Source organism: Caretta caretta, chromosome 8, assembly GCF_965140235.1.
Source record: "Caretta caretta isolate rCarCar2 chromosome 8, rCarCar1.hap1, whole genome shotgun sequence".
NCBI lineage: Eukaryota > Metazoa > Chordata > Testudines > Cheloniidae > Caretta > Caretta caretta.
Window position 1 is genome coordinate 39,615,061 of NC_134213.1, and position 12,990 is coordinate 39,628,050.

The 12,990-nt window shown below is 54.2% G+C and overlaps 1 protein-coding gene across 3 annotated transcripts in view; it reads right to left on the minus strand.

The window, feature by feature from the left end:
• Positions 1-12,990, minus strand: part of ARAP3 (ArfGAP with RhoGAP domain, ankyrin repeat and PH domain 3) — a 62,686-nt gene that overhangs the window by 26,202 nt on the left and 23,494 nt on the right. For all 3 annotated transcript variants that reach the window (XM_048860827.2, XM_048860826.2, XM_075131419.1), the window contains exons 6-13: positions 12,105-12,374; positions 11,512-11,581; positions 6,879-6,999; positions 6,018-6,205; positions 5,095-5,201; positions 4,735-4,934; positions 593-678; positions 117-299 (exon numbers count right to left, since the gene is read on the minus strand). In XM_048860827.2, coding sequence (XP_048716784.1) covers positions 117-299; positions 593-678; positions 4,735-4,934; positions 5,095-5,201; positions 6,018-6,205; positions 6,879-6,999; positions 11,512-11,581; positions 12,105-12,374 — 1,225 coding nt within the window. The remainder of the gene's footprint in view (positions 1-116; positions 300-592; positions 679-4,734; positions 4,935-5,094; positions 5,202-6,017; positions 6,206-6,878; positions 7,000-11,511; positions 11,582-12,104; positions 12,375-12,990) is intronic.

Genomic DNA, 12,990 nt, shown 5'->3' on the forward strand with positions numbered 1-12,990 from the left:
TTCTGAACCCCTGCCACAAGTGCAGGAGGGAGCATTGGGTCAGTAAGGGAGTTCACTGTGCTCTCCAGAGCCTGTGCCACTGCCCCAGGACCGTCCAAGCCCAGTCTGCCGATTACCTGCAGCACGTCAACCTGGGAAGGGTAGCGGGGGTGTGGGCGGCGGTACCGCCCGTCGCGGTATTTGTGAGTGATGAAGACCTGTCTCTGCTCCGTGCTGGCATCTGGGTAGAGGGCCTCAGAGGGCGGGAGGCGCGCGGCCCAGAACCGGTTCGCTCGCTCGTTTCCCAGCATGATGAACAGCTGAATGAAAGCGCAGAGTCACTGGGGAAGGGGGCAAGATAGCACTGGGGGATTCTGTGGGTTGTTGAGGGGGGACATTGTAAGCGCCTGGAGGGGGCTGGGTGTCAGAGATGGATAGGGGATTCCCTGGGGGAATGCTCTGGGTCCTCTCCCCGCTGCCAGGGCATCCCCAGGAAGATCAGCCCCCCACCCCAGACCCCGACTGTGACACACATTTCTGTAATGTCAGCTCTGCCTTGTGGGCGCTGGCTGTGGCAGCACATGGATGGGGGTGAGCAGGGCAGTCTCTGTACCTGGACAATCTCATTGCTCCAGACGCTGGTGTCGAGCTTCAGGCTCTGCACCTTGGACACGCTGGAGCCCAGGCTCCGGTGCTGACCTGTCAGGAGCAGCAGAGAGACTGTGAGCAGCCCGGCTACCCGACCTGGCCAGCCAATCAGCTGCCAACCCATCCACCTGCCCAGCCAGCCAGCCAACCTTTTGACCCAGCCACTCAGCCCCCCACTGACCCGCCAGGCCCCAATACTGACCCACCCACCATCCCACCAACCCGCCTGCCCCATATACTGACCCACCCACCCCCTGCCACCCCACCGACCCGCCTGCCCCATATACTGACCCACCCTCCTCCTGCCATCCCACCGACCCACCTGCCCCATATACTGACCCATCCACCCCCTGCCATCCCACCGACCCATTTGCACCATATACTAACCCAGCCACCCACCATCCCACTGATCTACCTGGCCAATATACTGACCCACCCCCTGCCATCCCACTGACCAATTTGGCCCATACATTGAGCCCCCCCACCATCCCACGAGCCGCCTGCCCCATATATTGACCCACCCGCCACCATCTCACCCCCCCCATATACTGATCCACACACCCACCATCCCTCTGCCACATATATTGACCCATCCACCTGGCCTGCCCATATACTGGCCCACACACCCGCCATCCCACTGACCCACCTGGCCCATATTCTGACCCACCCACTGACCCACCTGGCCAATATACTGACCCATCGACCCACCTGGCCCATATATTGACTCATCCAACCACCCCCTGCCATCCCACCAACGCACCTGCCCATATACTGAATCACTCACCCGCCAGCCCACTGAGCTGCCTGGCCCATATACTGACCCACGTGCCCACCATCCCACCGACCTGCCTAGCCCATATACTGACCCCGCCAATCCACCATTCCTCCGACTCGCCTGGCTCATATATTGACCCACCCACCCGCCATCCCACATTCCTGCCTGGTCAATATACTGACCCGCCAAAGTGGAGCGCAGAATCTGGTCCAAGAGGTAACTATAACAGGACCACTTGGAAATAGTGATCATAATATAACAACATTTAACATTCCTGTGGTGGGAAGAACACCACAACAGCCCAACACTGTGGCATTTACTTTCAGAAAGGGGAACTATGCAAAAATGAAGAGGTTAGTTAAACAGAAATTAAAAGGTATCGTGACTAGAGTGAAATCCCTGCAAGCTGCATGGACAATTTTCAAAGACACCATAATAGAGGCTCAACTTAAATGTATACCCCAAATTAAAAAAAACAGAAAAGAACTAAAAAAGAGCCACCGTGGCTTAACAACCATGTAAAAGAAGCAGTGAGACATAAAAAGGGATCTTTTAAAAAGTGGAAGTCAGATCCTAGTGAGGTAAATAGAAAGGAGCATAAACACTGCCAAATTAAATGTAATAAGAAAAGCCAAAAAGGAGTTTGAAGAACAGCTAGCCAAAACTCAAAAGGTAATAACAAAATGTTTTTTAAGTACATCAGAAGCAGGAAGCCTGCTAAACAACCAGTGGGGCCCCTGGACGATCGAGATACAAAAGGAGCACTTAAAGATGATAAAGTCATCGCAGAGAAACTAAATTAATTCTTTGCTTCAGTCTTCACGGCTGAGGATGTTAGGGAGATTCCCAAACCTGAGCCGTCTTTTGTAGGTGACAAATCTGAGGAATTGTCACAGATTGAAGTGACACTAGAGGAGCTTTTGGAATTAATTGAGAAACTTAACAGAAAGAAGTCACCGGGACCAGAAGGCATTCACCCAAGAGTTCTGAAAGAACTCAAATGTGAAATTGCAGAACTATTAACTATGGTTTGTAATCTGTCCTTTAAATCAACTACTGTACCCAATGACTGGAAGACAGCTAATGTAATGCCAATATTTAAGAAAGGCTCTAGAGGTGATCCTGGCAATTACAGACCGGTAAGTCTAACGTCAGTACCGGGCAAATTAGTTGAAAAAATAGTAAAGAATAAAATTGTCAGATACACAGAAGAACATAAATTGTTGCTCAAAAGTCAACATGGTTTCTGTAAAGGGAAATCATGTCTTACTAATCTATTAGAGTTCTTTGAAGGAATCAACAAACACTTGGACAAGGGGGATCCAGTGGACATAGTGTTCTTAGATTTCCAGAGAGGCTTTGACAAGGTCCCTCACCAAAGGCTCTTATGTAAATTAAGTTGTCATGGGATAAGCGGGAAGATCCTTTCATGGATTGAGAACTGGTTAAAAGACAGGGAACAAAGGGTAGGAATAAATGGTACATTTTCAGAATGGAGAGGGGTAACTAGTGGTGTTCCCCAAGCGTCAGTCCTAGGACCAACCCTATTCAACCTATTCATAAAATGATTTGGAGAAAGGGGTAAACAGTAAGGTGGCAACGTTTGCAGATGATACTAAACTACTCAAGATAGTTTAGACCAAAGCAGATTGTGAAGAACTTCAAAAAGATCTCACAAAACTAAGTGATTGGGCAACAAAATGGCAAATGAAATTTAATGTGGATAAATGTAAAGTAATGCACATTGGAAAAAATAACCCCAACTATACATACAATATGATGGGGGCTAATTTAGCTACAACTAATCAGGAGAAAGATCTTGGAGTCATCGTGGATAGTTCTCTGAAGACGTCCACGCAGTGTGCAGCGGCAGTCAAAAAAAGGGAATCAGTAAAAAAGGGATAGAGAATAAGAAGGAGAATATCTTATTGCCCTTATATAAATCCATGGTACGCCCACATCTTGAATACTGCGTACAGATGTGGAACCCTCATCTCAAAAAAGATATACTGGCATTAGAAAAGGTTCAGAAAAGGGCAACTAAAATGATTAGGGGTTTGGAACGGGTCCTATATGAGGAGAGATTAAAGAGGTGAGGACTTTTCAGCTTGGAAAAGAGGAGACAAAGGGGGGATATGATAGAGGTATATAAAATCATGAATGGTGTGGAGAAAGTGAATAAGGAAAAGTTATTTACTTGTTCCCATAATATAAGAACTAGGGGCCACCAAATGAAATGAATGGGTAGCAGGTTTAAAACAAATAAAAGGAAGTTCTTCTTCACTCAGCGCACAGTCAACCTGTGGAACTCCTTGCCTGAGGAGGTTGTGAAGGCTAGGACTATAACAGGGTTTAAAAGAGAACTGGATAAATTCATGGAGGTTAAGTCCATTAATGACTATTAGCCAGGATGAGTAAAGAATGGTGTCCCTAGCCTCTGTTTGTCAGAGGGTGGAGATGGATGGCAGGAGAGAGATCACTTGATCATTACCTGTTAGGTTCACTCCCTTTGGGGCACCTGGTATTGGCCACTGTCGGTAGACAGGATACCTTTGGTCTGACCCAGTATGGCCATTCTTATGAACCGCCATCCCACATGCCTGCCTGGCCCATATACTGACCCACTTACCTGCCTAGCCCATATACTGATCCATCGACCTGCCAACCCACCAACCTGCCTGGCCCATATAGTGACCCACCCGCCACCATCCCACCGATCCACCGGCCCATATACTGACCCCTCCCGCCATCCCACCCACCCACCTGCCATCCCACTGACACTCCTGGCCCATAAATGGACCTGCCCACCCACCATCGCACCAAACTGCCTGCCCCATATACTGACCCACCAACTCCTCCCCACCCGCCTGCCATCCCACCTGCCATTCCTACTGACCCGCTGATCCACCATCCCACCCCAATTGGCCAGTATACCCGCCCACCCAACCACTAACCCATCCACCTGCCATCCCACCTGGCTGATATACCCACCCGGCTAATATACCCACCCAACAACCTATCCAACTGATATACCTGCCCATCCACACACAAACCCACCCAGCTGATATATTTCCTCACCCACTTGCCAACCTGCCTGGCTGATATACCACCCGACCACCTGATATACCCAACCACTGACCCGCGCAGCCGATATACCAACCCGCCTACACACTGACACATCCAAGCAGATATACTGCCCCGCCCAGTCATTATACCCACTCACCAACCCGCCCGACTAATATACCCACCCGCCCAAACTATCTACTGATCCGTCAAGCGCTCTTACCCCCCCTCCCACACCGGCAGGAAAGGGAGGAAGGAAATGCACTGGCCTGCACACTGCTTGCAGATCACCACGCACAGGTTGATGGATGCCCAGTCGGGGCTCAGGGCTCTGCAGTCAGCACAGAACTTGTTGGCTTTGTTGGACCAGATTTTCTCAGCCACCTCGTAGTCATACAGCATCTCTGCAATGGCATCCTGCAGGGCCTCCATCCACTCCCGTTTTTCCCGCTCTGACTCAGCCACGAAGCTGGGCAAAGGCACAACCAGGAAACTCAGAGTATCCTGGGCTTGTCCTTGGGCACCCGAGTTACACAGAGCCCCGCTGCAGCACCCAGGTATGCCAGGGCACCCAATACGCTGCCCAGCCTCCAGCCAAACCCCAGACTGGCACCCCCCAGCACAGTTACCTGAAGATCTTGAGTGGGCTGATGAGCTCGAAGCTACGGTTCTTGGCCTCCCGGATGGTGGCACCGTGGAGCTCTATCAGGCAGATGGCGATGCCCATTTTAAAGAACTACGAATGGAGATGGATGCAGTGAGAGGCTGCAGCCTTAGCCCTGCAGAGCCATGGCCCAGCAGGGGGTACAGCACCCACAACCCTGCAGGACAGCTGCACACGCTCCAGTACACCCACAGACAGCAATGCCTGCATGGGGCACTCTCCCCCTTGGCATACCAGCGGGCCCGCTTTGCCAGCCTGCACTGAGACTCCACAAAAGCACATATCCTGTGGGGTGGGGGTGGGTGGGTACACACCTCCTCACACGCTACCCATGCCAGGAATAACCCGTCCCTGGTAAGGTGGGGACTCAGACTCTGGTCTTACAGACCAGGCCTGTCTGCTACATTATCCTCTCTGCCCTGTCCCCCGTCCCTGGCTCCTCCCGCACACTGCTGGGGGTGGGCCAGGCCAGGGAGAATGGCCACCCCGTGTTACGGAGGGGAAGCAACTGGCTCTGGAACCAGAGGCCACCATCTACTCATCCCAGCCCAGTGCCCTCTCCTCTGTCAGGTCCCACAGGGGAAAGGGGCTGGTCCCCAGTCAGAGCGGCCTGGCCCGCACTGGCATTAGGCACACGTAATCCTTGAGCGGGCGTCCACAGCTCCTTGGCCTGCCCACAGACATGGGCACACAGGCTCCGGGCCATCATCTCTGATCCCAACTAAAGGGGCCTCAGCGGCATGTGGGTCTCCTTGGGAGTCCCAAGCTGGGGCCATTGGGTGCTGGGCCCAGGCCTGCGGGGGTGGCCTCAGACTCAGCCTGGCTCCATGCTGCTGGGGGACTCTAGGGCTCCCCACCTGCAGCATGGCCAGGCCCCGCCTCGCTCACCTGCTCACTCTTGTACAGCCACATGTTGGCCAGGCTGAGGGCTGCAAACAGCTTGGACTTGTGGCCCTTGAGCTCCAGGGTGCCACACTTCTGGCAGTGAGTGCTGCTGGCCAGGCGGGGCTGGGGGCTGACCAACCGCTGCTCTGCCACCTTTCTCTGCAGGGTGGAGCACCACTCGTTCCTCTGAGCTGCAGGGCACAGCAGGGGTGGGGTGGAGACAGGCAATGAGTGTCCACACGCAGTCCAGCACCACCTGGGCATAGCCAGGACACCACAGATGGAGCCCAGCCAGGAGCCGGCCCCAGACATCCCAGCCCCAGGGCTCGGGAAGCAGAGCAGGGATGAGCAACTGGCCCAGCCGCAGCAGAGGGGCGCTTGCTGTGGCAGACCTGGGGGAGCTCCCCATGGTGGCAGGCTGGGCCAGGGGAGCAGTGAGCACTGTCAGTGGGAAGCAGGGACTCCACGGGGAAGCAGTGTCTGAGGGAGGCCATGGGTCGGGGGGCAGGGAGAGGAATGGTCCGTACAGGGGGCACAGAGGTCAGGCTGGAGGAAGCAGCTGGGGCCGGGGAAGAGTTGTGGATGCAGGCACCTAAGGGAGTTTGGGCTGAAGGACCTGCAGTGGAGGTGGGGGCTCTGACTTGGGAGGGGAGGCCTGAGGATGGGGGAAACCCCTCAAAGGGGAGTGGGCTCCGGTTGGGTGAGGGGAAGGCTCTGGCCAGGGGCTGTGGATTAGGGGCAGTCTCTAGCCATGGGGGCTCTGGCTGTGGATGGGAGGCAATCTCTGGAGGGGGGGCTCTGGCTGGGGGCTGTGGATGGGGGGTGGTTTCTGGATGGGGGGCTCTGGCCAGGGGTCTCTCTCACCTTCATTCTCGGCTCTGAAGACAAAGATCCTGTGGCTTGTGACGACCTGGAACTTGTTCTCCTTGGTGGCGCGTGCCATCTCAATGACAGAGAGCGGGATCACACCCTTGGGATATGGCTCCTGGAACGGCCCCAAGAGGGTTACACTCCAGACTCTGACAGGACCCCATTGCCCCTGGTGGCAGTGTGCCCCCTTCAGGCAGGGCCCAGGGAGTTTGCTTTGGGCTAACTTAGTGTTTACATTGCTCTTTTATTACCCTGAAGCTCTGTGTTCTTGGGGAACCAGGGCACAGTATCCAGCCTGTCTGACTCACGAAAGACCTTCCCCACCACCACCTCTGCTTGAACCAAAACGGATCAGAAGACTTATAAAAAGCAATGAAAAGGCACTGGGAGACACACCTAAACCCCTGGGATAAGGGTGACAGGATTAAGGAAACTCCCCTAGCTTCATTTGCATGGAAGATGAGACAAGTAGGCATCTCCATTAGCATACAGAATGGAGAACAGAGATTCCACGGCAAGAACTGCACAGAACTCTGGGACCAAAAAAAGCAGGGAAGCACTGCATGATGGGGGATCTCTGCTCCAGATGTTAATGAACCCACGCCTGTACACACCCAGCTCAGTAGTTATCAGACCAATTCTAGTAATAAATCCTTTATTGGTATCCAAAAGAGTGAAGCTGCCTAATTGCATTGAGAGCTCCTTCCAAGGAACACCACCCATAGCCAGGAATGATCAGCTTCCACTGTCTAGCCTGAACAAAACAACTTTGGTATACTCCCTTGAGCCATCAGTGTACACATAAACAAATCTAGTGTTCTCCTTTGAACCATTTTTGTTTCTCTACAAAAACCCCAACCCATTCTCAAGTAAGTGTTCTGATGCCTGAATCCAAAATCTGCCTCAGTTCCATTTGGACTTCATCTTCTCCTGACTGATCGTGCTGGGGACTCTGCCTGTCTCCAGCACTCCAGACCCTCAGCTACCACCACCACCTGGGACCCCCAATCGATTCAAGCTTCACGGAGTGGTGAGAACCCAGCTCTCTCTCTCTCTCTGTATAGCCTTCTAGCCCTGACTTGAGTGATCAGTTACAGTTTTCTCAACCTGAATTTTATAATCAAGTGCAAGTTAGATTTAATATTATAACTGTTTTGTTTGTTTGGCTCCCCTATGATTATTACCTGGAAATAAATAACTTTCATGATTAAGCTGGTTGCTTCTCTCTCTCTCTCTCCCCCTCCCCCACCCTTGTGGGTGTTTTTTGGTTTCCTCATTCATTCTGCAGCAACGCTCCTCGAACCTAAGTTAAAAGATCCCTGCAGCACCCAAAAATCCTGTGGGGTTTGCTCATGAAGTGGGTCACTATCAGAACAACTGTAACGTGAAAGTGGGGATAGGGACGTGCTGAACCTGGGACGTAGGAGGGTGGCAGCTTGGAGGTGCTGCTCAACCCTGCCTGCTGAGTCCAGGGACATACAAGGGGTGAGCTTGGGAGTGCTGATTAACGTGTGTCCTCTCCAATGTGCTCTGTTAATGTGTCTGTTTGTCTAATTCTGGGGCTGGTATGGAGGTGCCAGAGGTATTAACTGCCAAGTCTAGAGATGTTAAATGGCTCACTGAGAGCTGAAACCAGTTGTGGTGAGACTGTGTTTCTGCCCAGACCTGAAATCACTTGTGGCAGGACTGTATTTCTGCACAGAGCTAAAATCACTAAGAGACTGCGCAGCGGAGCAGCAAGCAGGCAGCCGGTGATGAGAGACCAGCAGGGTGGCAGTGGGGGAGGTTTAGATTGGATATTAGGAAAAACTTTTTCACTAAGAGGGTGGTGAAACACTGGAATGCGTTACCTAGGGAGGTGGTAGAATCTCCTTCCTTAGAGGTTTTTAAGGTCAGGCTTGACAAAGCCCTGGCTGGGATGATTTAACTGGGAATTGGTCCTGCTTCGAGCGGGGGGTTGGACTAGATGACCTTCAGGGGTCTCTTCCAACCCTGATATTCTATGATTCTATGATGTGATGATCGAGTAAGTGCCTCTTACTGCCCACCCAGGGTAGGAGGTGAACTCTGCAGATGCACCTCTGAATTCCGGGTCTGCACCGACCAAAGGCAGCAATTGTGAATGGGGTGCAGAGAAGGGTCGGGCATGTGAAGGGGACTTTTGGGTTGCTAGACTTAAGACTCTGAGGGAAAAAGAAGCATTGCCAGCAGATCAAGGGAAGTGATTATTCCCCTCTCTTCAGCACTGGTGAGGCCACATCTGGCGTACTGCGTCCAGTTTTGGGCCCCCCACTACAGAAAGAAAGTGGACAAATTTGAGGGAGTCCAGCGGAGGGCAACAAAAATGATCAGGTGTCTGGGGCACATGACTTACGAAGAGAGGCTGAGGGAACTGGGCTTGTTTAGTCTGCAGAAGAGAAGAGTGAGGGGGGATTTGATAGCAGCCTTCAACTACCTGAAGGGGGGTTCCAAAGAGGATGGAGCTCGGCTGTTCTCAGTGGTGGCAGATAACAGAACAAGAAGCAATGGTCTCAAGTTGCAGTGGGGGATGTCTAGGTTGGATATTACGAAAAACTATTTCAGTAGGAGGGTGGTGAAGCACTGGAACGGGTTACCTAGGGAGGTGGTGGAATCTCCTTCCTTAGAGGTTTTTAAGGCCCGGCTCGACAAAGCCCTGGCTGGGATGATTTAGTTGGTGTTGGTCCTGCTTTGAGCAAGGGGTTGCACTAGATGACCTCCTGAGGGTCTCTTCCAACTCTAATCTTCTATGATTCTATGAAAAGGAAACTGCCCAACCTACTTGGGGTGGGTCTTTTACTCATTGTTTATGTTTATGAACTCTGTGGTGTTTTCCCAAATTAATGCCAAGTTACTTCCCTCCTTTTATTAAAAGTTTCTTTTCTACACTCACTGTGCTTGTGAGTGGGGAGGAAGTATTGCCGCTCAGAGGTGCCTAGGGGTGCTACATAAATTTCCCAGGTTACGGGGTGGGGGCTCAAACCAATACTGTGTTGGATCGATGGAAAGGAACCCCTAGATATTGAACCCGGCCCTGGCTGCAGCTGGCTCCACCTGGCAGAAGGGTTACACGTGCATAAGTGTTGCAACACCTCTGGGATGGCAGGGGGTGTGAATGGACAGGCCTTGGCCCAGCTTGACTCAGAGCCCAGACCGAGTCCCTGGCACTGACAAAGTGAGCAAACAGCTCGGCCCTTGGGCCCAGGAGCACACAGTGCATGTGACTTGAGAGGCCATGAACAAGGAGCCCTTCAGCATCATGCACCCACGTCTCAGAGTCAAGCACATGCAACTCCATGGCTCTGGCATGTTCCTTCAGGTGCCTGCTCCCGGGATATTCCTCATTCACAGCACTGGGATGGGCACATATACAGCCGCTCCTAAGGATGCCCCCCCGGTCAGGCGCTTGGGCCTCCTCCTGGACTGTTCCCAGGATCAGGCCACGTACGCACTGGGAGCTGCACAGCTCCTGGCTACTAGCTGCACCATTCCAATGTGCCTGGGGCAGGAGAGTCCTGAGTGCCCAGGAGAGCAGGCCCGGCCCAGCTCCTTGGCACCCTGCTGGGGTGCTGCATGTCACTGGTGCGGAGGGCCCTACTTCAGCCTTAGCTCCCCTCTCCCTGAGCAAGAGCGCAGACCCTGCTGGGCGCCCAGGGCAACACAAAGGTTCCCAACTCAGGCCAATCCACCCTGCTGTCCTGGGAAGGCTCCCAAGGGGACTGTTCAAGGGGGAAATACACCATTGCCCTGCCCCACCTCCCCTCGGACTCACAGGGCAGAACCAGTTTCCCTCATCCCCCTCCTCTCCCCTTGGCAAAGTCCAGCCTGGTCACAGCCCAAAGCGGGAGGGGCACGGGGCACTGCAGCAGGGAATACGGAGGCAGAAAGAAAATGGAAACTGCTATGCCCCAGGGCACAAAGGGGTGCTCCTGCTCCTGTTAAATGAACTGGGACTGGGACACGCCACTCCCACCCCTTCCCCCTCCTCCATTAACCTCATCCCTATCCCTACCCCAGCCCTTCCCCCCCCATCAATTTTATCCCCTAATCCTGACCCCTAACCCTGCCCCTTCCCCCATTAACCTCATCCCCTAATCCCAGCCCATCCCGCAACCCCAGCCCTTCCCTGTCCTCATCAAACTCATCCCCATCCCCCACCCTTCCCCCTCTTCTTCAACCTCATACCCTAATCCCACCCCATCCTCTAACTCTTTCCTCTCCCCCATCAACCTCATCACCCAAATCCATCCCATCCCCTAACCAAGGCTTAATTTATAATGAAAGAGGTGCTGGGGCTCAGACCCTGCACAAATTAAGCACTGGCTGTGAGGCCAGAGAGTGGCGGCTGCAGACTGGGCACCCAGCTCAGGACAGAATTACGGGTGGCATGGTATGGAGGTGTCAGGGCTATTAAATGCCAAGTCTAGAGGTGCTGGGGCTCAGCCCCCGCACAAATTAAGCACTGCCCCTAACCCTGCCCCTCTCCCCTTCTCCTAAACCTGCCTACCGGAGCCCCACCCCTCTCCCTGTCCTGCCAGCCCATCCCCTGACCGGGCCCTGGTAGCAGACTGCTCACTGTGCAGCTGGGCTGCGGTCCATACAGACTCACCTTCTCGCTGTGGAAGTACATGAGGTTTTTCCCATCGAATCTGATGAAGCGCCTCTGGAAAACGTAATTCCTGGTGGGAGGGCAGAGGAGGGGAGGCTGCTGGGGTCAGATCCTGGCAGAGCCCTGGCCCCAGAGACACCCTCAGACTAGCTAGAGCCCACTGCAGAAACAAGGGGAGGGCACCCCTGCAGGAGGTGAGACAGGGCTCCCTGGGTTGGACTCCCCGTCCCAGCAGTCGTGCTGCACCATCCCAGCGACCCGACTGGCCCAGCAGGTCTAGGCAGGCATGTCGTATATAGCAAGGCTCCCAGCAGTTGCAGGCCTACTTGCAGGTGGCAGCCTCACCCAGCATGGGAGCACCCAGCGTATTCACTTGCCAAGATGCACCAACACCCGCCATGGAGCAAACCAGCCTCCTGTGGGCAGAGAGTGACGCCAGGAGTGGAGCCTGGGCAAAGCCAGTGTGGATCCCAATCCCATCTCCAACCAGAACTGCACATGGCCTTACGCAGGCACAGGGCTGGGACCTGCTCATCACTCACTGAGGTCCCCTGACGGGCACTCACAAACCCTCCCCGGGGCTGGGCACTTACCCCTGCGGGGAGAGCTTGTCCAGCCAGCCACTGAGCACAGTGGGTGGGCGCTCGGACAGCAAGGTGTAGCTGGCATACGGGGAGATGGTCAAGTCATCCAGGACCTCGTCTGGGTAGAGGTGAGACGGAAGGCTGAACTGGGAGCCCTCGGCCTGAGGAGCCTCCACCATGGCATAGTCCTTCGTGTTGTTCTGGAGGATCCAGTTGATCCGTTGGGCCCGGCTCTCATGCTCCTCTGCCGTTCCCTCACTGCTGCACTCGCTGCTGGTCCTGCGGGTGGGACACAGCCTGCCTACTGCTGCTTTCTGGACGAGGGACAGCTGGGGTCCAGCAGCCCCCAGGCAGCACAGACACGGCCTCAGATCTAGCCCTGCCCCACTTCTCCCCATAGAGCCAGAGCTCAGACCCGGCGCATGCTCCACAGGGCACCAGATGAGATGTTTAGGCTGCACCTGTGGGGTCCAGGAGTGGAGACGTGGTGCTGCATATCACTGTCACACAAAGTGCCCCACAGACCCCAGCTGGCCCCCACAAACCTTAAATGACAAATTGCCATGTGGGACCCCAGCATGGGCACAGAGCACCCCCTAAACATATGCTCTGGGTTTGCTCACAGAAAGCAGCAGAGCCTCTGAGGGGCATCCTTGGGCTACTAGTGGGGTCCAACCCCCCTTCTTCCCCTCAAACCCCAGCACCAACCTGCCTCTGCCCCACAAACCCCGTCACTGACCCCCCACTCCCACCCCTCAAACCCCAGCACCGACTGCTCCCCTCCCGCCCCACAAACCCCGGCACCAACCCTGCCTCCACTCCTCAAACTCCGGCATCAACCCCGTCTTCTCTCCCTCAAACCTCGGCATCAACCCACCCTTCTCTCCCTCAAACC